This window comes from Medicago sativa, chromosome 3, assembly GCF_051527215.1.
Source record: "Medicago sativa cultivar Bolivia chromosome 3, Bolivia_mono, whole genome shotgun sequence".
Lineage (NCBI taxonomy): Eukaryota > Viridiplantae > Streptophyta > Magnoliopsida > Fabales > Fabaceae > Medicago > Medicago sativa.
In genome coordinates, this window is record NC_140751.1 from 78,388,369 (window position 1) to 78,414,952 (window position 26,584).

General features: G+C 36.6%; 3 protein-coding genes and 1 long non-coding RNA gene across 5 annotated transcripts; 2 read left to right on the forward strand and 2 right to left on the reverse strand.

Annotated features, from left to right (window-relative positions):
* The first annotated feature begins 1,145 nt into the window (after window positions 1-1,145).
* Window positions 1,146-2,445, forward strand: LOC146940524 (uncharacterized). The gene has a single exon (XM_085757975.1). The coding sequence runs from the start codon at window positions 1,146-1,148 to the stop codon at window positions 2,157-2,159; it is 1,014 nt and encodes a 337-aa protein (XP_085614101.1). The 3' UTR covers window positions 2,160-2,445.
* Window positions 2,446-5,201: 2,756 nt separating this feature from the next.
* LOC146940525 (uncharacterized) lies at window positions 5,202-7,316 on the forward strand. Its single transcript, XR_015032045.1, has 2 exons — window positions 5,202-5,342; window positions 7,076-7,316. It is a non-coding gene; the product is annotated as an uncharacterized LOC146940525 (long non-coding RNA).
* Window positions 7,317-11,492: 4,176 nt separating this feature from the next.
* Window positions 11,493-20,470, reverse strand: LOC146940526 (serine/threonine protein phosphatase 2A 59 kDa regulatory subunit B' gamma isoform-like). Of its 2 annotated transcripts, none has more exons than XM_085754225.1 (3): window positions 20,378-20,470; window positions 18,819-20,137; window positions 11,493-12,148 (listed from the first exon to the last, which is right to left on the reverse strand). In XM_085754225.1, the coding sequence occupies exons 2-3, from the start codon at window positions 20,055-20,057 to the stop codon at window positions 11,780-11,782; spliced, it is 1,608 nt and encodes a 535-aa protein (XP_085610351.1). In that variant the 5' UTR covers window positions 20,058-20,137; window positions 20,378-20,470; the 3' UTR covers window positions 11,493-11,779. The 2 variants fall into 2 exon arrangements, with proteins under 2 accessions (XP_085610351.1, XP_085610352.1); XM_085754226.1 differs by lacking the exon at window positions 11,493-12,148 and adding an exon at window positions 13,453-13,623.
* Window positions 20,471-21,839: 1,369 nt separating this feature from the next.
* LOC146940527 (ARM repeat superfamily protein) lies at window positions 21,840-25,732 on the reverse strand. The gene is made up of 7 exons (XM_085754227.1): window positions 25,477-25,732; window positions 25,299-25,390; window positions 25,055-25,205; window positions 23,708-23,835; window positions 23,061-23,219; window positions 22,770-22,955; window positions 21,840-22,269 (listed from the first exon to the last, which is right to left on the reverse strand). Exons 1-7 carry the CDS (start codon window positions 25,673-25,675, stop codon window positions 22,057-22,059), a joined length of 1,128 nt encoding a protein of 375 aa, XP_085610353.1. The 5' UTR covers window positions 25,676-25,732; the 3' UTR covers window positions 21,840-22,056.
* Window positions 25,733-26,584: the final 852 nt, after the last annotated feature.

The following is a 26,584-nucleotide window of genomic DNA, read 5'->3' on the forward strand; positions in this document are numbered from 1 at the left end:
GCTATGTTGTTGATTCCCGTCGTTGACATTGTTGTATCATCTAATGTCTAAGTTGGGGAGGGTGTCATAATTGTTGTAGGCACATATGTTGTCGTTGTTGGAGTTGTATGTTGATATACACTAGTTGAGTCCATTGCATTTAGAGTTGTGTTGTTGCATAGTTAGCGATGGGGGCTTAATGCCTGACAGGTCCTTTATGACCTTAGCGATGGGGGCTTAATGCCCGACAGGTCCAATCATGACCTTAGCGAAGGGGGCTTAATGCCCTGGTGGTACCACATGCATAATGAAGTTGTCTAAGTTGTTGTTGAGTTTGTCTAAGTTGTTGTTGAAGTTGTAGTCACATTGTTCAGTTGTTGTCGTTGTTGTTGCATGGTCGAGTTGTTAGTGTCGTGGTTGATAACGAAATTGTTGTTGTTGCTGTTCTTGTTGCTGAAGATGATTATGTTGATGCTGTATGTATTCTTTTATAAACATTTCAATGATGCTTGTTGTGATATGTTGTATTTTCATTAATTTGATGAATTATATATTATTATTATTGGATAAGTTTCTCACCCCTTCTGCGTATATGTTGCCTCGACCGTGGGTAATGTGCAGGTAATAAAGACTAGCTGTGTTCGTGAGTAGACCCCTCACATCGTGTCGTCTAGGATGCTCTGATACGTAACGGGATGGGGATTGTCTGATGCTTGTTTTCCTTGTTACGTATTTTATTTAATAAATGTTGAACATTTTATGAAGACTATTTGAGATGTTAAGTTGTGGCCTTTTATGCCAAAGATTTTATGTGACGTTGCGAACTAAATTTCCGCTGTATTTGATTATTGAATTTTATAAAGACAGGTTGCTTAAATAAATAGTATTTCCTATTATTATATTTGTTGTTAAATGATGTATTGATGTATGTGATGCTCCGTTATGTTGATAAACTCTGATAATTTTTAATGAAATTTTTAAGTCGGGAAAACGGGGTGTTACAATTGGTATCAGAGCAGGTCGGTCCGTCCGGCCAATTAGTAGAGTCGTGTCGAGCCATGTAGAGTTGTTTGACAATTTATATTGTCTTAGTTGTGCTGATTTTTGTTGTTATGTAGAGAAGAGACCTGGAGGCTGCAAATTTTATCTGTTATAAGAGAACTAGAATGACTGGAAGAAACGATGCTGCGGTGGCTGCTACATTGGAAGCTGTGGCCCACGCTATAGCACAACAACAAAATGTTGGTGCTGGTGTTAATGCTGAAGTGAGAATGTTGGAGGCGTTTCTGAGGAATCATCCTCCTACTTTCAAAGGAAGGTACGACCCTGATGGAGCACAGACGTGGCTCAAAGAGGTTGAAAGAGTTTTCAGAGTTATGCAATGTACTGATGACCAGAAGGTACGTTTTGGTACGCACATGCTAGCTGAGGAAGCTGATGACTGGTGGGTGAGTCTCTTACCTGAATTAGAGCAAGGTGATGCAGTTGTGACTTGGGCTGTGTTTAGGAGGGAGTTCCTGAACAGATATTTCCCTGAGGATGTTCGCGGAAGGAAAGAGATTGAGTTCCTTGAGCTGAAGCAAGGAAACATGTCGGTGACAGAGTATGCAGCCAAGTTTGTGGAGTTGGCTCAGTTCTATCCACACTATACTGGTGACAATGCTGAATTTTCTAAATGTATCAAGTTTGAGAATGGTTTGCGTGCTGATATTAAGCGAGCCATCGGTTACCAACAGATCCGTGACTTTTCTGCTTTGGTGAGCAGATGCAGAATCTATGAAGACGATTCAAAGGCTCATTATAAGATGGTGAATGAGAGGAAGAGTAAGCAGCAACAAGATCGTGGGAAGCCTTATAGTGCTCCAGCTGATAAGGGCAAGCAAAGGGTGAATAATGAGGGAATGCCTAAGAAGAATGAGACTCCTGCTGGGATTGTTTGTTTCAAATGTGGAGAAAAAGGTCACAAGAGTAATGCTTGTGGTGCTGATGAGGTGAAAGGGTGCTTCCGTTGTGGCGTCAAGGGGCATACAATTTCAGATTGCAAGCACGACGACATTATTTGTTTCAATTGCGGTGGAAAGGGGCACATTTCTGCTAAGTGTACTGAACCAAAGAAGGCCCCGGCCAGGGGTAAGGTGTTTGCCTTGTCTGGTACTCAGACGGAGGATGAGGATCGTTGATCTAAGGTACAATTTCGAGGACGAAATTCTTTTAAGTTGGGGAGAGTTGTAACGCCCACTTTTTAATAATTGTTATTTGAATTGATTTATTAGAATATTATGTGAAATATTATTAATATATGTTATATTGGTGAAATATATGTTAATAGTTATTAAATAGGTATTTTTCTAAGTGGGGGAGAAATATTATTATTAGTAGAAATAATTAATTATTAAGGGAAAGAGTAGGATTATGGTGAGAAGAGCAATTAGGGAAAGAATAAAATCAGTAAGTGGGAAAGAAAAACATAACGCGTACAACTAAGAAAAGAGGAGAGAAAGCAGAGAAGTCAGAGAGAACCTTAATTGGACGAAGAACGCGGCTGTTGGAATTCAGAAAACTAATCTAAGGTAAGGGTGGGATTCCTTTCACTAATAATATGTATAATTCTGATTTTTGATGATTGTGGTGTTTTGGTATTAGGGTTAGAAGGTATTAGGTTAAATTGCTATAATATGATGAATTGTGTTGTTGATGCACGTTTCTATGTTATTTGATTTCTATACTGCCAAATTGAACCTGAAAACTTCTGTTGAAACGTATTTTGGGTAATCAGGGATTGAAAAATTGGGACTTTCGATTGAAACGTCGGTGTCAGAATGTTCTACAGACAAGTGATTCTGTGAGGTTTGGGAAATCGATTTTTTTAAGGGGTGGAAAATTGAATATTTCGGTAGATTATGATAGAGGGAAATGTCAGGAGCGTGTAGGCGAAAACGGCACTGAAATCCGCTTAACGGTTTGAATTTTATGCGCAAAATGGTGAAAACGAAAAAGACGAAGAAAAAGCTGTGCTGTCAGTCGAGCACGGCCGTGCCGTGCATGGCACGGGCCGTGCCAACGTTCTGTTCCTTCGTGCTGACAGAATTTCTGTTTCTGCGTTTTTTGTGCTTTTCCACCCATTTCTATTTTGAATTGGCTTTTGACGTAAACATGAAAGTTGTAGAAAATTAAGTTAGCTTTATAATGGCCTTGGTTTGGAGTGGAAAAGATTTGTAGATTTTGAGTTATGATAAAAATAGTACAGGTGGGTCTTCAGAAAACTTTAAGAAAACTTAGCATAACTAATCCCAAGTTAGTCCAAAAACTTATGGTTGGTTTCCCAACTTCAAACTCAAGTGTTAGGGATTTAGTTGAGGTGTTTTATGGGTATTTGGCTTATGTTCTATTGATCAAAACTTAATTGCTTTTGAAGGATGTTTTGAACTTTGAGATGAATGTAAGTGATTTTATATATATGCTATGTTGTTGATTCCCGTCGTTGACGTTGTTGTATCATCTAATGTCAAAGTTGGGGAGGGTGTCATAATTGTTGTAGGCACATATGTTGTCGTTGTAGTCGTTGTTGGAGTTGTATGTTGATATACACTAGTTGAGTCCATTGCATTTAGAGTTGTGTTGTTGCATAGTTAGCGATGGGGGCTTAATGCCTGACAGGTCCTTTATGACCTTAGCGATGGGGGCTTAATGCCTGACAGGTCCTTTATGACCTTAGCGATGAGGGCTTAATGCCCGACAGGTCCAATCATGACCTTAGCGAAGGGGGCTTAATGCCCTGGTGGTACCACATGCATAATGAAGTTGTCTAAGTTGTTGTTGAAGTTGTAGTCGCATTGTTCAGTTGTTGTCGTTGTTGTTGCATGGTCGAGTTGTTAGTGTCGTGGTTGATAACGAAATTGTTGTTGTTGCTGTTCTTGTTGTTGAAGATGATTATGTTGATGCTGTATGTATTCTTTTATAAACATTTCAATGATGCTTGTTGTGATATGTTGTATTTTCATTAATTTGATGAATTATATATTATTATTATTGGATAAGTTTCTCACCCCTTCTGCGTATATGTTGCCTCGACCGTGGGTAATGTGCAGGTAATAAAGACTAGCTGTGTTCGTGAGTAGACCCCTCACATCGTGTCGTCTAGGATGCTCTGATACGTAACGGGATGGGGATTGTCTGATGCTTGTTTTCCTTGTTACGTATTTTATTTAATAAATGTTGAACATTTTATGAAGACTATTTGAGATGTTAAGTTGTGGCCTTTTATGCCAAAGATTTTATGTGACGTTGCGAACTAAATTTCCGCTGCATTTGATTATTGAATTTTATAAAGACAGGTTGCTTAAATAAATAGTATTTCCTATTATTATATTTGTTGTTAAATGATGTATTGATGTATGTGATGCTCCGTTATGTTGATAAACTCTGATAATTTTTAATGAAATTTTTAAGTCGGGAAAACGGGGTGTTACAGTGAAATCTCACCCCTTCTGCGTATATGTTGACTCGACCGTGGGTAATGTGCAGGTATTAAAGATTAGAAGTGTTCGTGAGAGGACTCCTCACTTGTGTCTAGGTGCTCTGATACGTAACGGGATGGGGCTTGCTTTCTTATCTATTCCTTACGTGTCTTTATGAACTTTTTACGAATAAGTATTGAATCAAATTATGAGATTTTCTGATAAGGCCTGCGTGCCAAGACTTTGTTCATGTTGAACTATTTCCGCTGCGTATTTCCATACTTTTATGATGTTGAACCTGGAAGGATATTTATTAATATCTATTTTATGACTTAAAAGTAGTATGTGACATTCCGTTTATGAATTAAATACTCTGATTTTAAATGAAATTTTCTAGTTGGGAAAACGGGGTGTTACACTCGTCAGCTAATGGAAAATTCATCTGTTAAATGTATCAGAGGACTAAGATTCGTGGAAAGTGATTATGATGAAGAAATTTAAGTACGACGGAAGATATTTATAAGTAATATCAGTTAAGCATGAGTTATGTATCAGGGTCAGGTAAACACGATTGAGACGAAGGGCATTTAAGTAATCTCGCTCAAGGGAGTATATAAGTGATTTGAGGGTGGAAAACCTCACAATTTCTTCCTCTTTCTCTCTCTAGGTTTTGAGAGAAAGAGTTCTCTCCTCCTTCTCTCTATCATGCGCCCTCCCTCTCTTCTCTAATCAACCAAACTTCTTTCAAATCATGATCAAGCATGATTAAGCATGGCTTAGCAAGTAAGAAACAAGCAAAGGAGAGGATCAAAGCATGGTTTGGTGGGAAAGAACAAGAAATCAAGGAATGAAGCAAAGCTAGGGTTTGAAGCTAGGTATTGAAGGAAAGCAAGCAAACATGATTAGGTGAGTTCCATAGATAGATTACCCACCTTTGGGATTGATTAATCTTGTAGAAAATCATGATTTATGTTAGTTTAGTTTTTATGAAACCTTAGTACCCTAAGCCAATCCTAGTTGATTATATGTTAAAATTTGCCATGATATATGTTTAATTAAGTCTATATAAGTTGCTGGATGTGTTTGGTGCATTATAGGGTCAAATTGGACGAGTTTTGAGTCGAAAATGGCGAAAACCCGTAGCCGAAATCACCAAAAACGCAGAATTCGCAGCACTGCGCCTGACCAAGGGCGCTAGGCGCCCAAAGTCAGAGAGCCCAGCGCTAGGCGCCCTCCTTCTGGCGCTAGGCGCCCCAGACAGGACAACGTTCGCGTTGTTCTGCGCTCGGGTGCTTGGGGGCAGTCGCGTGGGGGTCCGTAGCGATCGTTTTGAAGTGTTCTTTGATTGTTTTCACTTATTTTTCTACTGGAACAAACTTGGCTTTGTCAAATCATAAGATTTATAAACGGCTTGGAATTGGGTTTTCGGCACTTTCGGTCTTTAGAAATTATTGAAAATTGCACACATCATCCAATGATCCTTGCATCGATAATCGTGGCAATCTTAGCATGTATTACAAGGATGGCTCAAGAGAGTTTAAGCATGATGGGGTAGCAATGAACTAAGAAAGGGAATGAACGTAGAGCCTCGGCTTAGCTAGTCGAGAAATAGAAAGATAGCATGAATGATAAGTATGACAAGTATATGATATGTTTCCCTAGAATGATAAGACGCGAAGTGTATTCTCTTCGCATATGATCAAGTATGCCTTAACAAGTATGAGTTACCGACAATCGGATCAATCAAGGTTCCGAGGTAAACATGTATGTATGATTATGTATAACTTATATGCACGACAAGACCATGATTAATATGTGTAGGTGGCATGTCTCTTGCTATCCACATCAGGGGGATACAAGGGGTTCTCGTAATGAGAACGATTCAAGCCGTAAGGGACCCGCATGTCACCGAGTAAGCAAGACGTAGGTGTTCGTGTCTCTTGTTATCCACATCAGGGGGATACGGGAGGTTCTCGACCTAAGGGGAACGGTTTAAGCCGCAAGGGACCCGCACGACACCGAGGGAGTCCGATGTACGTACATCGGTCATGTATGGGATTTATCTCGGGGTTACTCCACCCGGGACTATCCGTAAAATGAATCAAGATAATAACTGTTTGTTCAACGCTAACCTAATGAATGAACTTAGATACGTTTATGCACGATATGTTTATGTTATGTTTATGTAAGAATGAATTCATGCACGTTTATGTTTAAGAACAAGAGCATGAAATGCTATTAGACGAAAGCAAGATATGGATAGGACAAGTAAAGAAAGTTATGCCTGTGACGACCTTAGGTTTCCCTAATCGTCCGGATTAGAATCATGTCATGAATATGTTACGTTATTTTTGTTTAGGCCTTGTTACGTATAGCGTACACTTGGCAATGCGGTTTAGGTTCCCTCAACCACCATGACATGTATAGGTGAGAAGCCTATAACAAGTAGGATATGACTATGACGGCTCTAGTATGCACTACCGTCTAAGTTTGCAAGTCCCCACACACGTATAATCAACCGTTAGGTTGTAATGTAGACACGTGGTGACCGTAGGTTTTCCCTTGAGGTTACCTATAGCCTAGGAATTAGGGGAACTCACTGAGACATTATGTCTCATCCCAATCCTTATTTGTTTCAGATAAGCAGGATGTCTATGCATGTTCGGAGCCGGATGGATATTACTTCAGGGGTTCGTTCGTAAAGCTGCAGGACGTTATGGACATCAAGGATGTATTTTATGTATGAATCAGTTGTGTTGTATTATTATGTATACGAACGTAACTTGATGTAAATATTATTCATTCGAAGTTTTTTTTAATTGTTGTATATTTTAATGTATCCAGTACTAATATTAACTCACGTGTCAGACTTTCTAGATACGTCTGGTATGGGTGTTACAGTTCCTTTGCTACTTCTCTCAAAACTTTATCCCCGAGGCACAAGACAATGGCACTCATGACCTTGTCCACCATCTCGGTCTTCTCTGCTCGTGACATGGTGACCGGTAACGAACCTTCACCCTTCAAAGCTCTCTCACACTTCTGATGTATTAACACCGCTTCCATCTTTACCTTCCATAAGCCAAAATCGTTATCTCCGGTTCTCAATATCCCACTTCGAACCCATGGTACTTGATTATCCTTTGACCCTTGCCCCACGATGGGCGCCAATTGTTGTGAATTCGATGAGAAAACACACCAATAACAAACTTGATGTGTGGAGCAAGAAATAATTAAGCAACCAAAATCAAAGTGTATGGAACAATTATAAACACAAGTCCAAAGTAGAAAACAGCGAGAGAGGAAAGAAGAGAGAACACAAAAGAATTTGTTGACCCAGTTCGGTCCAAATTGACCTAGTCTGGGGGAGAGAGCAGCCCTCAGTTCCACTATATGATGAGTAACGTTACAAAAGAGATGTCAATAAGTTACAAGAATAAGTCTCCCGCCTAATTCTACCCAAAGCCCCAATCTCTTCCTGTAACCAAGAGACTCAATCCTAATAGTGTTTCCCAAGGTGAATCAACCCTCAAACCCTAGTGTTTGTTCCAAAGAGACAAACTCTACATAAACCCTAGTTTTGTTGTTGCCATTCTAAACCCTTGTTTCAGCCCCCTCTATCTCAAGGTTTACACTGATACAATGTCTATATTTATAGTAAAAGAATCCTCAATAAAACTAGAACAAATCTAGGCCCGAAAATATGTTTCTGTTTTATTTTCTACTGTCAAAATTGGCCACCGTGCTCACCAAATCGGCCACCGATTTTTGCCGAACCAACAGACAAAAAAACAGAGTCCAAAATCGGCCACCGTGCTCTGAAAATCGGCCACCGATTTTCTGTTACCAGAATTCCAATTTTTTCAATTTTGAGGCACTTTCACAACACTCTTAAATACGTGATTATCTACTATCACACTATACTAGTACATCAAAATAAAACATGGACCAACACATGTCTATATCTATCTATATAATAACAACCTTAGCCCACATAAAATTTACATTCCCAACTTTTTGTCCCTTTAAGCCTGTGTGGCATAGCATTGTTACTTAAACTAAGAAAATGAAGCAGTTCAACTTGTTCCTTCTCTTCACTATTCTTCTCTTCCTTACACCTACATCTTACACTACTAGGACAAAATTTTCAGGCCCTTCAACCCAACAACAAGCATTTCATCCATGGACCAATTCTCCAATCAGCAGCAGAGGCAAAGAGTTTGAGTCTCAGAAACGAAGAGTGCCTACAGGAGCCAACCCTTTACACAATAAGAAATAGTAGTATAGTAGCAGCTATTTATTTTTCATGTACAGGGAAGTATATATATACTTTATATGCTAGCATAATTGAAGTTGCATTTGTATATGATATTATTATAATATTAGAAAGAGTGGTTAATTTGTTTTGTTAGCTAGATTTGTTCTTGTTGTACAGAGGTAAAAAGGTTTTGTGGTTATTGAAGTATAAAACCATGCATATGTGAGTTTGAATTTGTTAGTGTTTAGTTTTACTATACATTTTCTTTGAATGGAATGAAGCTTCCTGTTCCATTGGAACTTGCACCAAATTTTGAAGAAACCAGTTATAGTATGATTTATATCATCAATAATTTGCTGCTTCTGTGGATCAACTTCAAAGATGGGTCTCCGCCATAATTTATACCAAATCAATATACAACTTTTCATGGTAGCATGGTTTTGTTCTGATTGTTTTGTATAGTTGCTGATGAATTAAGAAAAAGTAAAGAAGCAACTTTTGAGTTAGTTGTTGTCCAAGTTAACTTGCACAATCTCTTTTATTTCTTTGTCCCCTCTTTAATAACAGTACCTTTGAATTAGATAAAAGTAAAGAAGCAACCTTTGAATTAGACAAAAGTAAAGTGCAATGAACCAATCTCTCAGTTTTTTTTTTTTTTCCATCTTAATCCACCGGTTTTCAATTGAATGTGTGTCAGGTGAGTGGGGTCCAACACTGACATGTATGATTACATTCATTTAATTAGTTTTTTCAAATTATAATCAATGTTGATGTATCAACGTCATATCCATGTTTATGTCATTAAGGTTTGAAACCAATCAATTTGTCCTTCGTTGAGCATGATCAACCATTTAAGTCCAACCACTTGGTTAATCTCTCACACGTTGAGTTCAATGTTTAATCAAGTCTACCAAATTGGTTTTGTTTTGCAATAAAATTGAAAGGCAAAACCTTTTTGTTTGAGTACATAAACCTACTCATCAGTTATCACACAATTCATTTATCTTAAAAAAAAAGGTTAATGCAATAAAATTTTCATTAATATATGAAAATGAAGTAGCATAAACCTACTCATCAGTTATCACACGGTTCATTTATCATGGAGTTATAGGTCCCAAACTTTGAATACAGTACGTAAATTAAATACCCATTACTTCACACAACAACCATGCAATTTTTGGGGTATAGAAATTAATTTCATATTTTGATATTAATGAAAGTATTAACAAATTAGAACAAGTGACGTGGTGGTAGCTGCTAGGATATGTCAAGGAATGAAAACTAATTAGTGCAAGGTACAATTTGGATTAACTTTTAATATGTAGTGGTTTTTTTGGTTAAAATATGTTGAGAAAGATTCTTGTAAACTTATAGATGTTCATGAAGAAGTCATATTGAACAAGATAAATTCTAAAAGTATCAAGTTCAAAAATTAATTTAAACATATTCGAGAAAAAAAATTTAAAAAAAATTATATAGTAGTTGCTTGTTGCAATATATTTGAACTTTTTTTATAATATTCCTTGAGAAGTTTATTCATACATGCTTTAAGTGGCCAATAAAAGTGGATGCCCACATGGAATAATGCTAAAGTTGTTACGGCTTTTGAATGAAACCTAATATCATTTATCATTGAAAATTGAAAGAAAAGAAAAAAAATCTGATTGTATGAAGCTATCACACTAGTTAACATTGAGGTCCTACTCATGTACTCTTTGTTTTCAATGTGTTATTGAATGATTTGTTTTCCAAAATGGTAGGGTAGTTAAAATGAAAGGCTTAATTGCACTTTTGGCTCCCTATCTTTCTAAAAGTTGCGATTTTGACCTCCTAACTAATTTAAATACAAAACAGCCCCCTAAGTTTTGCAACTGTAGCAGTTTTGTCCCCTCAAGGCCAAAAAAAATTAAAAAAATGACACATGCCACCTCACTTAGGGTGCCACGTCAGTGTTGACCGAGTCAAAATCGGCTTTGGGGGCCGAAACTGCTACAGTTGCAAAACTTAGGGGGCTGTTTTGTATTTAAATTAGTTAGGGGGCCAAAATCGCAGCTTTTAGAAAGATAGGGGGCCAAAAGTGCAATTAAGCCAAAATGAAAAGAAGGTAACTAGTGTAGTGAAAGAAACTACCAACTTCATAGCACCAAATATAGGAGTTTTGTTTTGAAAATCATGAAGATGTGGTCCAATGTGTAGTGCTGAGTAAGTAAAGATACTAATTCTGGTTACAGGAAGCTCCACCAAGGCACAACCAGTTTCAGCCAGCTATAGCTTTTATGTGCGAGCGTGTTGATTTTAGAATCTCATGGTTGTGTAAAATAATAATTGTGTAGTTTGAAAGTAAAAGAAAAGTAGCATAACATTGAGTTATATGACATGCCACCACCAACACCAACACCATGGATTGAATTTTGAATATACAAGATAACAGTTACTTACTGTTGATTCAGCTTTATGTACTATGAAGAATCTCTAAGCAAGAAGAATAAAAAAGGGTACAATGTATTTTCATTTTGGCGCAGCCAGCAACACGTTTATTTTTTATTCTTTGTAAATAATTTAAGAGATATTTGAGTTATTTGCTCACTCTCGACTGCGCTTTTTATCTTTAGATGATCGATATCCGAAGACCACAAAATAGAAAGAAAAGAGCTATCAGCAAACACACCAGTCACTCTTAAAATATAATGCCGTACTAGCTGGTTCAGCTACGACCAACAACGGAACTACAGAAGGAAATGCATATCAACCTGGCATAAGATCTATTGCGGCAAAAAGCTGGAAATATTGGAAATTACTAATGCCAAAAGCACAAAATGATGTATAGCGCAAAAAGATAAACAAGCACTGCCAATTATAAATTACATCCCTTATAGCACATATGCATCTCAAGAAAGCCCGCAAATAAAACCACTAGCAGCTAACCATATGTCCACAAAACTCCACATAATCTGAATTTGTTGCAGTAAACTCATTGTTAAATAAGATATACTTCCAACTACAAGCATTCATTCAGTTCTTAGTCATGAGGTAGATTTAACAATTTGAATATCTCATGGCTCTCAACAACCTGCAATTAATAGTTTCATTGAACTGCAGCAACGGCAAGAGAGGAAGCAAACCTTGAGGCAAGAACTGCTTCATTGCTTATAGACGTGGATGCAACAGCCACATCTTCCAATTTCTTCCACATGGATTCCCGCTTCTCTTGCTTCTCTCGTTCCTTAATTTCATCTTCTTGGAATTTGATCATACATTCATCGAAAAGTGAATGATCAGCCTCCGAGAATATTTTTCTCACATTCAGAGTCAAACTCTGGACAGCTTGGTTCCAGTGGCCCCGTGCATTTTTCTCCAAAGCAGGGAAGATTATCGGCAGTATCACTTTGCAGTTTTGTATTATCAAATTTCTAATATGATCGTTGTTCCATAGAAACAGTGCCCGTTCAGCTACCTGTAGCCATAATCAAGTCCACATTCAATTTCCTATTTTGACTTGATATGTATTGCATGTTAAAGCAGCTAGTAACACTGACTCAAACCAAGAAATTCTGAAGTTTGTAATAATAAAAGTTTTAACTCCAAAACAACTACATATTAATGGGAACAGAAGTTCAGCCTCGATAGAAAGTTAGATAGACATTTCATATAAATAAGAACAGTTTCCAAAGTCAATTTAGTTCATTAATTCACAAAGTCAAAAGCCTAAGATAATTAGTGATTCTCTGAAATCGTCAAGGCGAATAAGTCTTTTGTAATATTTTTGAGGGAATATATTACAGGATATAGAAGACTTGAAAATATATTTGCAAACATAGCCAATGCTACCACAAAGTCGCACCTATTTCCAGCCTAAATGACCTCTATGAATTTCTACTGTTGAGGTAGATTTTATTGTTTAGAAGGAAAAGGGATGATGATTGGGAAAGTAAGCTATCTCCCTAGAAAAGTGTAAAAATAAAAATCCGCAAAAACAAAAGCGGAAAGATCAGGAAAGAAAAAATGTTATCTCAGAAGAGCTATCCAAGACCTTTACAAGTTTAATAATGGATGTACCCCGCTGTGTCACCTCCCCCCTAAAACCAACCCTTTTTTATTTAAAAACAGAAGACTCCCCTACTGCCATATTAAATGACACCACAAACAGCTCACTTCCAAAATGCTTTACAATCCTACAAGATTCCGAAACCCTTAAAAGAATGAGACCAAAATAACACAATCATAGATAGCAAACTGTAGAACAAGCAAGCTAAAATAAAATTACTCTAATAGCGTGAAAAAAATAAATAGCTTCTAAAATAAAATAAAGAAGTTTCATTTTTTGATGTTTTCCTCTAACAAAAAAAAAAAGTTTCATTGTTCGAAAGTTATTACAAACGCAAAGTAAATTAAAAACACATGCGAACAGAAATTTGAATAGAATTCCTCTTAGTCTTAATGTTTCACCCGGAATAAGCATAGTTCTCTAACATTTGCCAACAAATAAGTCGAGCAGACTCCATGTATTTAGTGGAAGATCGAAATATAAAAATGTCTTAAGATAACCAGCAGCTAATAACAGTAGTTAACGGTGGAGTGTGGCATGGAGAGGCCAACCCCAAAATTGCTATAGAGGTCGCATTTATCATAACAGTGCTGGCTGCTATAGCGAAGAACTCGTAAATTTTTTGTTTTGTTTTATAAAACAAATAAAATTAATAATTTAAAGTTTTATACAAAAACAAATCAATAATAAAGAAAGGTTTTAATGCTCAAACTTTTATGAATCATTCATCATATCCTAAGCATTACAAAATACTTGGAAGTACTGGTAAATAAAAAATGCATAAAGAAATGAGCAAATAAAAGATAGCTATTGTCAATTACCAAAAAAAAGGGAAGTGATGTAAATACTACTGACATCAATCTCGGACAGTGGCACGTAGCGGCCTACACAAAAACAATATTGTATGTCAGGACATACAATATTGTATATTCCTGCCTTCAATTAAATTGAGATAAATGCTTTATATTGTATGTCAGAACATGTCGCAATGGCTAGGCCAGGCCTAGGGTCAAGGGGAAGAAAGCAAGAACTTCTCACTAATCACTTTGAAGTTGGTATTGACCACCCCAACCCCAATGAGCAACTCCTCAGGTACCATGTATCTCCTTCATTACTTCGTAGCTACTATATCTGTGCTTATTTGTAATTATTTGCTCATACTTTATATTTGAGCAGAGCAGGTGCCTTTTTTACGAAGATGGACAACTTGTTGATGGAAATGTGGTGTTTGCATAAAATAATAAACAAAGTTCAGGAGACATGAATCTGAAATCTCAGTGAAGAAGGGTTTGTCTATGACGGCTCAAAGACAATATATACGTTTGGCCCCCTAAGTCGTAAGAAGACTTGTTTGTTACGACTGAGGAGGCCAAACGTATAATAAGCACTTAACTCTTCATAGACAAGCACTCTTCATTAATTTCATATCTATATGTCTCTTGAACTCTATTATTTTTCTACAAACACCACCATTCCCTTCAATGTCTCTTGAACTCTATTATTTTTATACAAACACCACCATTCCCTTCAAAATTGTCCGTTCACCATCATGTGCAAATAATTACAAATAAACATAGATGTGGTACCAACTACCAACAAAGCAACAGAATAATGAATGATATACATGGTATCGGAAGAAATACTCATCGGAGTTGGGGTTGGCAACAAGTGATTAGTAAGTTCCAGCTTTCTTCCCTTTGACCCCAGGCTAGACCTAGCCATTACAACATGATCTGTGATTATTATATTGATGGCCACTGTTCTGATTATTATTTAGTTTATTATATTGTATGCTATGCTTTAAATAAAATAAAAAAGTAGAGGTAAACTAGACTGAATTTGAGGCCTAACAAACAAAAAAAGAGTGGAGGATGATAGACTTGCATTTGCGGCTAGCAGAGAGAGGAAGCTCACAGACATGGGGGCAATTCTATCATGCCATGACTCCCACAATTCACACTGCGGCATTGGCCACGAGACTCAAATTCTTAAAACAGCGCTACTGCGCCGTAATTGTGTTATTGACTACGCTAGCGTAAATTACCAACAACAACAACAACCAAGCCTTATCCCACTAAGTGGGGTCGGCTACATGGATCAAATGACGCCATAGTGTTCTATCAAAAACCATATTTGGATCCAACTCATTGACCTCTAAATCTTTTCTAATGGTTTCTCTAATGGTTTTCTTAGGTCTTCCTCTACCTCTTTTAACCTGCCTCTCTTCCATTTGATCTACTCTTCTTACAACGGCATCTACGGGTCTTCTCTCTACATGTCCAAACCATCTAAGCCTATTTTCTACCAACTTTTCTACTATAGGTGCTACCCCCACTCTCTCTCTCTAATGGTGTCATTCTTAATCCTATCCTGTCTAGTCTTACCACTCATCCAACGCAACATCCTCATCTCCGCTACGCTTACTTTACTCTCGTGTTGGCTCTTAACCGCCCAACACTCCGTACCATACAACATTGCCGGTTTGACTGCTGTCCGATAGAACTTTCCTTTCAGCTTACGTGGTACTTTCTTATCGCACAAAACACCTGAGGCTCTTCTCCATTTCAACCACCCAGCTTGAATACGATGAAGTACATCAGTTTCTATTTCTCCGTCATTTTGTACTATGGACCCAAGATGTCTAAACCGCGTAACTTGGGGTATGATATGATCTCCAACTTTCACCTCCAAGGTAGACCCACTTCTCCTTTTGCTGAAGTTACATTCCATATACTCCGTCTTGCTTCTACTCAGGCGGAAGCCATACGCTTCTAAGGCTTGCCTCCAAGTCTCTAGCCTCCCGTTTAACTCCTCCCTCGACTCACCAAGCAAGACTACATCATCTGCAAAAAGCATACATCTCGGTGCTAACTCTTGGATGTGTTCCGTCAGTACATCCAAAACTAAAGTAAAAAGATAAGGACTTAGGGTTGACCCTTGGTGCAGTCCTATTGTTATGGGAAAATCTACAGTATCCCCATCCTGCGTCCTCACACTAGTCGAAGCCCCCTCATACATATCCTGGATAGCTCTTATATAGGCAATCCTCACCCCTTTCTTCTCCAGGGCTTTCCACAAAATCTCTCTAGGTACTCTATCATACGCCTTCTCCAAATCAATGAAAACTAAGTGCAAGTCTTTTTTATCTGTTCGATATCGCTCCATCACGAGTCGAAGTAAGTAGATCGCTTCCATAGTCGACCTCCCAGGCATAAAACCAAATTGGTTATCCGTAACGTGAGTCTCTTTTCTTAGTCTTCGCTCAATTACCCTTTCTCATAACTTCATGGTATGACTCATTAGCTTAATTCCCCTATAATTCGCGCAATGTTGTATATCCCCCTTATTCTTATAGATTGGAATTAAGGTGCTTCTTCTCCACTCGTCTGGCATTTTCTTCGTCCTCATAATCTCGTTGAAAAGTTTTGTGAGCCACACAATTCCTCTATCGCCAAGACTTTTCCACACTTCGATAGGTATGTTGTCCGGGCCAACTGCCTTGCCATTACTCATCCTTTTCAACGCTTCTTTCACCTCGTGCTCCTGAATCCGACGATAATAGTTATAGTTCCGGTCCTCCTCTCTGATGTCTAACCTGTTAGAGTCTGGTAAGATCTCATATCCTTCATTAAATAAGTTGTGGAAATACTTCTTCCATCTATCCTCAATATCTCTTTCTTGCACCAAAACTCTACCCTCTTCGTCCTTAATACACTTCACTTGGTCCAGGTCTCTTGTCTTTCGTTCTCGTCCCTTCGCAAGCTTGTATATAGATTTCTCCCCCTCCTTGGTACCTAAAGATTGGTATAATCCTTCAAATGCTTGAGTTCTCGCTTCGCTCACCGCCTTCTTAGTCTCTTTCCTAGCTATCTTATATTTATCCCAAGTTTCGGCATTTTTACACTTAGACCAATCTTTAAAACAATCTCTCTTGATCCGAACTTTACTCTGAACACTGTCATTCCACCACCAAGATTCTATACCCCTAAACCTCTAGATTCTCCCAACGTCTCTTTTGCCACCTTCTTAATCTCATGAGCCATCCTCTCCCACATATCATTAGCGCTTCCATGTGGTTGCCTGAAACCTCCCTCTAATATCTTGTGTTGGAATATCCTTTGTTTGTCACCCTTTAACTGCCACCACTTGATTCGCGGAACCCCGCTACGGTCTCTTCGCTTTGCCCTCCTCTTAACCCTTACATCCATCACCATTACTCTATGTTGGGTAGTGAAGCCCTCTCCAGGTATGACTTTACAGTCTAAACAGATCTTCCTGTCTGTTTTCCTAATGAGAAAGAAATCAATCTGAGAACATGAGGCCCCACTCTTGTAAGTGATGAGATGCTCCTCTCTTTTCCTAAAACACGTATTTGCTATAGTAAGATCAAAAGCCAATGAAAAATCTAAGATGGAATTACCCTCCGCTTTTACCTCCCCGAGCCCATACCCTCCATGCACGCCCTCGAAACCTCTCGAAACCCTCCCTACATGCCCATTCAAATCCCCTCCTAGAAAAATCTTTTCTCCTAATGGGATATCCTGAATTAAGCCTTCTAGCTCCTCCCAAAACTTTACTTTAAGGTGTTCTTCTAATCCTACCTGAGGTGCATAAGCGCTAATTACGTTAAAGGTGTCTTGTTCCACTACAAACTTTAGGGCTATAATCCGATCTCCTATCCTTTTAACATCCACAATATCTTTCTTCCACTCCTTATCCACAATGATGCCTACCCCATTTCTCGATCTAACTTCGCCCGTGTACCAAAGCTTAAATCCTGAACTATCTAATTCTTTCGCCTTTTTCCCCACCCTCTTAGTTTCTTGTAGGCACATAAAATTAATCCTCCTCCTAGTCATAGTGTCTACTACTTCCATAGATTTACCCGTAAGAGTACCTAGCGTAAATTACCAAAAAAGAATAAAATAATTTCTTTTCTATTTTGGGTTTGTAATGCCTTTTTATTTCTGAATCAGTTTTAAGAGTTTTTATTAAAGCGATATAAGACACATGCACCAGATGCAGAGCTGGGTGGCGAAAAAAGAATAAAATGGATGAAAAGGCTTGAGAATATGTTACAGTACAGCCTGATGTACAGTTCTCTAACCTATGAGATACAAACTTACAGAGGCTACAAAAAGAGTCATTACAGATGGAAGCAAACTGGATCTGTTCGGCTGCCTATAGATGGTTCAATGTAATGAGTTGCAGTAAGCAATGCAGTTGTATTCCATCTGCAATCAACTCTATCAAAAACATAATGCATTGAGCTATTGGGAGTGGCTAACACCAACTCCGCATCATAACAATGCGATTGTAATGCTGCTTGTTGTTATTAAACACTTCGGGGTAATATATATTTTTTCTCTTTTGATTAATAGTATTAAAATATCATTACTCATGCTTAAAAGGTAAAAGAAAAGATTGAATCATAATAAAGAAATACCGACACCAAAACAATTAAGATCAATGACTGTATAGTTATGAAAATACAATATTTAAAATGAAGTAGCAGTCATGGTTACAGTCTGATTGTGATTATAAATACTGTGGACAACAGCAGAAAAATGCAGGTGATGCAGCCACAACTGTGATTGTAATACAGTAGCCGAGACTGCTGATACCCAATATATTGAGGCCATGTTTGCAGTTGCTTCCGTTGATTTAAATCATTTAGTATCCATTACGATTATATCACACAAAATTAGTCAACTGCAAAATATTTTTCTTCAATAGATTAATACTCTCTATATTCAAACAACATGCAATGCCTAATCACTTTGTATTTTCATTGCCAATAGTTAAGTGACCTAGGAAGTAAAATTCATATAAAAAATATCGGGCTAAGTAAGAGGAAAAAATAGGTGGATACCAGGCTGCATATGAAATTGTCAAAACAACTTCATCCTCAGAAAAATGCAAAACTCAAGAAATGGCAGAGATGCATAGGAAAAGAAAATGAAGACATGTAAAGAAGGAACATTAGAAAGAAACGGAGATTATTTCTATCGAAAGATGCTAATGAAATGCATGCAGATGTCAAATAGGAAGAAGGAAATGAGGAAATTTTGTTCAGCACCTGAAAGTGTAGGCTGGTGAGGCATCTAGCAATTTGACGAAACAATCCCACCGCACATTTCTGAAATTCAGCTGCTTGAGTGGCTTCTAAAACTTCCTCAAGCTCACCAAGGAACATTACCTCCTTTGCACTATTAGTTACAGGCCAATATTTCAAAAGACCTTTAATCACAGTATCAGCTAACTTGACATCTTTCTCAACAAACTGTGTAACACAATAAGAAAGTTGTTGATGATACATAGAGACACACTTTGGCTTGTGAAGTGGGATCAATGCACGGGTAAGGAACAGCTTATGCTCTTCCTTCAAAGGCAAAGCAAATCCATTAATTATACTGCCCAAAATCTCCAACATTTCTGCAATTCCGTTGTGTTTTTCTGTCTCAAATATGAACTGATAAAATATGTTATTGATAGTTTTTCGAATGAACGGGCGATGTACCATGAACTTCCCATAAATACGATGAAGAATAGTCTTCAAATATTCCCTCTCTCTTTGGTCCTCAGAGTCAAAGAGGTCAAGCAGTCTCAACACGAATGAATGATCAATGTATCGTTTAGCAAGCTTTGCATCCGTCTCTGGTGAAGCCACAAACCTATAGAGAACTTCGTACACAACCTGTAGATGATTCCATGCTGGTTCCATTGCAGGCTCCTCTTCTTCAGGATCATATGCTTCTGCAACCTTACCATCATGATTTGAACACGGTAGTGTCCTAAACAAATTTGCCGCCACCATCTTGGTAATCTCTTGCATTGCCGTTTCATTGAACTTTGAATTCACGGACGAAATATAGTCAACAAGCTCAAGCAAAGTTTGCCTCTTGACATCCTTCTCTTTAACATGCTTGCTAGGATCACTAAAATCAAATACAATACAACACATATTTAACTTCCTTATAAAAAGATTAGGCTTTTCCGAGCTAGAAACATCCCGGAAACTCGGCAAAGCCTCGTAAACTCCATTACCATTAGCCATTATCAAACCAACTTGGGATCCAATTGCAGGAGCTGATTTCTTAGCTTGGTTTGTTTTATTTGAATTCGTCGAGGCAGAACTCCCATTCCCAGAACTTGAAGATTTTGAAGAAGCTGAATTAGATTTCAAGGTGTCATTGGAAGATGAACTCAATGATGAACCAGAACCACCATTGACCAACCCTCCATCACCGTTAAAATCACTATGTGATGATGATTTTGACGACTTTCGCGGTATTTTACCAAGTATCTGTTTGATCATATCTAGAACAACCAAACCCTAGAAAAATCCTAACCCCAGTTTTTCAACAAAACAAATCAAAATTTCAATATTTAAAGAACCTGCAATTAACAACATTGCAAGAATTAACAAACAAAACACAAAAAAGTGTTTTTTACAACTTTACAATCATACCCAAAACCCTAATCACAAAACCCATATCTAAAAAAACTATCTTTATCAAATCAAACACACTAATTCAGTTATTCCAAGATTGAGCACACACAAAATGAGGATTTTTATAAGTAAATGAAGCAGTGATTGTAAGAAATCGAAAGCATGAAGAAGAGAAAGGTACTTACATTGAAAGTGAGACTGAGAAAACCTCAGAGGAAAAATGGGCACTGACCCAAAATTCCCTAGTGGAAGAAATGTGTTGAAGAACCCAATTTGATATTTTTTTTTTATTTTTTTTTGTTATTTTATGTATGTGTGTATTGAGAAAAGGGCAAAAAGGGAATATAAAATGTGGTAAGTGGGGTTTGTGTTTGATAAAACAGAAGGCAGAGGCAAAGGATGAAGAGGATTTCGAGGTTAACTATGTCCCATTTTTTGAAGTTTTAATTTTTTTTGATGTGAGGACAAGAAGTATTTGGTGGTTTTGCTAAAAAAAGAAAAATATTTGGTGGTTAGTGGGACCCAAATATAAGAATCAAAACCAGGTCTCATGGATGGAAATGAAATGGAGCCCCTGCTCATCAATGTTACTTTTATGGAATGTGATTTGGATTGGGTTTTTGTTTTAGTTGACTTGTTAAGTCTATAGGAGTCCATTTTACTCTAATGAGGACATATTTGTCATTTTCAAATGTGATATGTGGTCTGATTTTTTTATCCATAGTTTTGATTCTTTGCCCAATGAGACTGATTAATTGGATTAATATCTAGTTCCACTTGAAAATAATTCATCAAATTAAGCAAGGCTCAGGTGGTTAATAAATTTTACTAATAACAAATTGTCTAAGAGAATCTAAGTTCCATTGGACTTTATTTATCTTTTGACCGAACTTTGGATTACCAAGACCTGAGAATCGCATGATTAACATAAAAAAACAAAATTAACATTCCCTCAACTTTAAATGTGTTTTGTGAAAGTCTAAGATACAATTACACGGTTTGGTTTCACGGGTACTTGGTTATTTAAACTGAAAATCGTCAACCAAACTGATAAACGATAGATATTGGTTTGAATTGGTTTATTGGGTTTATCGGTTTTATTCGATCCACTTACACCCCTAGTTGAAAGGGTTTTTATGCAAACTCAGAACTGATTCAATCTTGTGGCACAGTTATGTTATGTGACATCTCTTTCACCCTTTAAATTGTTTGTGATCATGACTATTAGTGGATTTGGCTGGAGACACGCTCCTTAATTACTATGACTCCTATTAGAGGCAGTAGATTTAGTAATAGATTTAGTAGTCATCCCTGTGATAACATCCTTTAATGTATTCATCAATTGCTGTGATAACATCCTTTAATGTATTCGTCAATTGCAGATTAAAGATTGAAATATTCTCATATCTCGTTCTTTCAGAGAAGGAAACATAGTTCTCAATTCTCATATCTTAATCTTTCAGAGATGAAAACATGGTTCTTGATTGCATTGTTTATCTCTGTTTTGGCTAGACTGTGTTAGCATGCATTTTTTTAGGTTGTGTTTTAATTTAATGGTATTTGCCTTTTGGCTTTGCTTTAAGGATAGAGGTTAATGTTGAAGAAAGAATGCAAAAGGAGAGCTCAAATAAAAATATAGTAATACTATTTTGAAAGATCAACTACATTTAAATCAGAAATCACCAAATAGAAAAATAGACGGTATTAACTGTACAACTATAAAATTCATTAGTATTAATACCCCTAATTTTTGTTCTCAAATGTCAATAACAGCATCAAAATTGTGAGAAAGGTATGCTATCAAATCTAGATGATGATACAGGGACAAGACCATAATCTAAGGATGTCAACTCATGATCATACATCACTGCTTTTCCAGCTTTCTATGGTAAATGTTTTCCACTTCAATACGAACATTTTCCACATCCATTACATAGTCTCTCTGATCCTCATCCGCCATCAAATCATGCAACAATTGTTTCGTTCTATTCAGTGCATCACCTAAAGCACATAAGTCCCTAAAAACTCGAGCTTTAGTGGTCCTTAGTTGCAAGAGACTCTTAATCGCGACAAGTGCCTGTTTAATACATCCAAGAAGTCAAACCAAAAGCTCAACATGAAACACAAAAGGGGACAATTTGTTTGCACAAAAAGAACTACAGAAGGTATGCATGACACAAATTGAACAGCTTTAAATAGATAGTTCAAACCAATCCCTCACTTCCATTCTACTGATCATACTCCTTTGATAATAAAGTAAATCAAAACATTTTTTTCTCTCGTTTCCACAAGTACATTTACCATTTCACACAAATTCAACAAGTCATAGGGACGTTGAGATTTTGAGAACATGGATTGAATTACAGAAATGAGGGTATAGAAAAATTCTAATTAGATCAATAATAAGAATAAGAAACATACATTAGAAGAACAATCTCATGGAAAAGGTGCAGTTCAAAATGTTTTGTTTTTCTCGGTGAGAGTTGATGGTATGACATTTGCATCACACAGATAAGGTTATAAGACAACAGCTACAATGCTTTAGAAATAAACATTAGATGTAATTCTAATAGTCACCTTTTCCTGGAGATCAAGGTCGGTTGAAGCAGTTAAATCAACCACAGACTTTAACAGATCCTGGTTATTGAAAAATGGTGGTTCATCTTTATCAACGTTTTCTAATTGATAATCTGCTAAATCAGTCAATAGAAGCACGGCCTTCCTCCGAAGTTTGATATCAATACTTGCATTCCTCAAAATATCCTAAAAAATTCAAGTATCAATAACTAATGCTGAATGAAAAGTAGATTTAAAAAAAAAAAAAATTACAACAATGCTTATGATAATATTAAAACTTAGATAGGTCACCTGAAGCATCAAACCTCCAGCTTCAGCATAGAACAATTCCTGACTGGCTAAATTATTCCGAGTCAAAGCTGAAACAGCGTACAATGCTTTAATGCCTTCTTCTATGGAACCAGATTTTACCATAATTATCAACCTTGAGAGTACACCGAGTTCCAAGACCTGGAATAGTTGAAATTTGGCAGCATTACTATATTGTTTAGCTTCAATCAATGCTCAAGAACCTTTGTTAAAAAACAACCGCTTACTAAGATTTATATCAGAATAAGCGCATAGGAATAGTTAAATGAAACAGTTTGCATGAGAGGCAGTTGAGGGGAATTGAATGATTTGTACAACATATTACCAGTGAGACAAGTACTGGGATCAAAAGTTGACAAGTATAGATATAAGAAAGCAGGTTGGGAGAAGATCAATGCAGGAAAATAAGTAGAGGATACTAGGGGAGAGTGCAGGGTTTTCAAATATCTCATAAGTATCGGCCTTTTGCATCCATTGCAATTCTACAACAGCGCAACACTGGTACTGCTGATATCATTCTAGTTAGTATAATTATTCTCTGAGGATTAATACGCGCTTCAACTAAGAGTGTGTTTTGATTCATTTAACAACTTGCTAAAATTCCATAAATCATGAATGTAACACCATACCTGTTGCTGAAAAGTTGGATTGTTCTGACTAGCTTTTCCAAGAACCCATGCAGCAGTTGCTCTAATACCAGAATCATGGTGATTAAGTTCTTGTGTGACCGCATGAAGCCCACCAAGTTTGTTTAAATCTAACAGACATTAGAATCTCTCATTATGCATGCACTATTAAACAGGAAATAGAAAATTCTACAAATCGAAACAAAAGCAAATGAATATTATGAACAAATGACGGAACCACTTCTACAGTATATAAAGAACTTCACATGGGAAAGTGATGCATTAAGATTAATAACATATGTTTATATATGTTATTGTAAACTGTAATACAACTGAGAGAAGGCACCAACATTGGGATCTACCACTCTTGCTCTGTTTTGTTTTAAGGTGCGTTTGGGAGCCAAGTCTATATTTGAATACATATTTAATATTTTTTTTAAATTGAAAAACGACATGATAAATGATCATATAATACTTCAATCAGACTTAATTGATTTTTAAAAACATTTTTTAATGATCTTAATTTAAAAAAGATAAATAACTCCTCCCCTCTAAAACCCTCCATCCAAACATAGCCTTAAAAGTATTTAAGGTCTGATATTGATTTCAATCTTCAGCTAACATATATCAAAGAGGAAGACATTTCAACAAGATTGTTCTAGTGAAAACAATTATTGAAAGATTTCGAAAGCATCGCCTAAAAAAAACAGATTTTGAGAGTTCAAAATCATAAAGCATCTATCTAGAAATAGCTAACAATGAAAGTTCAAGTGAAATGCATACAATAAGTCTTGCCTAAGTAGTTTGATCGGTGAGCTAAGGGACACCGAAGGAGGTCCTAGGTACGATCCTGAAAACTATCATACTCACTCCGGTCACATTTATAAGCAAAAAAACATTTTTTAGATTCATTCAATGCTTAATGTTTTAGATTCATTCAATGCTTAATGTATTTGGTCAATATAGAGACCAAATACATTATGTATTCAATGAACCTAAAAAGTACATTTTTGTTTATAAATGTGACCGGAGGGAGTAATTCATAACCACTAACTTTACTAAAATTTGCCTAGAAAAAGAAAAAAACAGTCTTTTAAGAAATACTCCCTCCGGTCCTATTTACAGGAGACAATTTACTTTTTAGATACATTAAATAATTTATGTACTATTTGGTTTAGGTTCTTGACTAGATACATACATTATTCAATGTATCTAAAAAGTCAACTTTCTCTTGTAAATGAGACCGGAGGGAGTATTAAAACAAAACTCTATATTAAACAAAAACAATCATAACCCAAGTGAAAAAACATTATAGTATAGATATAAAAACATGAATAGAAATGTAGTTACCATTTGCATTATCCAATGGCTCAACAAGCTCAAGAAGCTCCAACAAAGCTCTGTATCTATCTTCCAAAGAAGTAGACGCATTATTCAAGTCTTTTATAGAAATTTTCATCAATTCAGCATCGGATAACATTCTTGTTTTCTCCATTATTTCCTGTTAAAACACCACAATCACATAAATAAATAAATAAATAATTAAGAAACAGAAATCACACACTACACTACACACAAATTGAACTTGAATTACTTTGATTTCTAATTGACGCTTTTGAAGTTCAGTCGGTGATAATGTTTGATGAGATTGTGCTGATTCTTTTAACTTTTCAGGATCAGAATGACCTAAACCATACACAAAAAGCAAAAACAAAAAAATCAATAAAAAGAAACAAAGAATAACCACCGTGATAATTAATAACTATACATACTTATTGCCCAGTGCAACATGCTATCCATTGAAGGAAACCCGCCATCGGAGTCGGAAAGAGCGGCATCCGGCGGGAGTAGATCGGATTCATCGACGGCAGTTGATAATAATGGCTGACGGGAAGTGAGGTTGTTGTCTGTTTCGGCGACGGCAGCCGCCGTGAAGAGTATGAGAGCGAGTAAGAGTGTAATTCGCTCCATTTAATTATAGAAAACAAAGATACAAGCAAGAAGGGAAGAAACTTCGTCGTCGTCTTTGTTCCTCAGCTTCCATGCCAACTCCTATAAATAAGTAAAGCACTCCTTCGTGTATTTTCCAAAGACACGTCATAAAGATTACTTCGCGCCGTTGATTTCAGATCCAACGCTCTTCAAATTTTGTGATGAGTCTCATCATAGTCATACTATCATTTTTTTTTTTTTAGGAAAAGGAAAACAATTTTTTTCAGAGGAAAGATAAATCAAATCAATCACCCTAATTTTAGTTTATTCTTTATCAAATCTTTTTATTTTCTGTTTAATGTGACAAACATCACTATAAACTCACACTTAAATTAAAGATATCAGCTTCAAACTCAGAATGTTGGTATTACTTATTGTACTCTCACATATAATTTTAGCTGATATCATATAATGAGTTAAAACCAATTTCATAGCAATTTAAATTATTAATTTAAAAATAGTTAAATCTCATAGAGACAAATTCACTGTAATAAAAACAAAATTGGACACTATTAAATGAACTTAATTTTAATCTTACTTGTCAAAATTGATATCTATTTATCTATTTATATATACAACTAAACAAGTAGAAAAACAACACATTTGAGTTGATCTGATGATGTTGGTTTGAGACCTTGTTATGTGCTTCAATTTGATTATTCTTATATAAGAAAATTTCAGCTGCAGAGGAGGATAGTGTTCCTGCCTGTGGAAACAGAGAATTAAGAAAGATCAAAGTAGCCTATAGAAGTGCTTATGTCTCACGGATTCCCCAGCATTTGGCCATATTCCAACACAAGATAAATTTAGCAAAATGCACTCTTCCGTAATTTATTTTTATATTGACGACTTTGATAATATTTTACTATGATATTGAGTTCGAATATA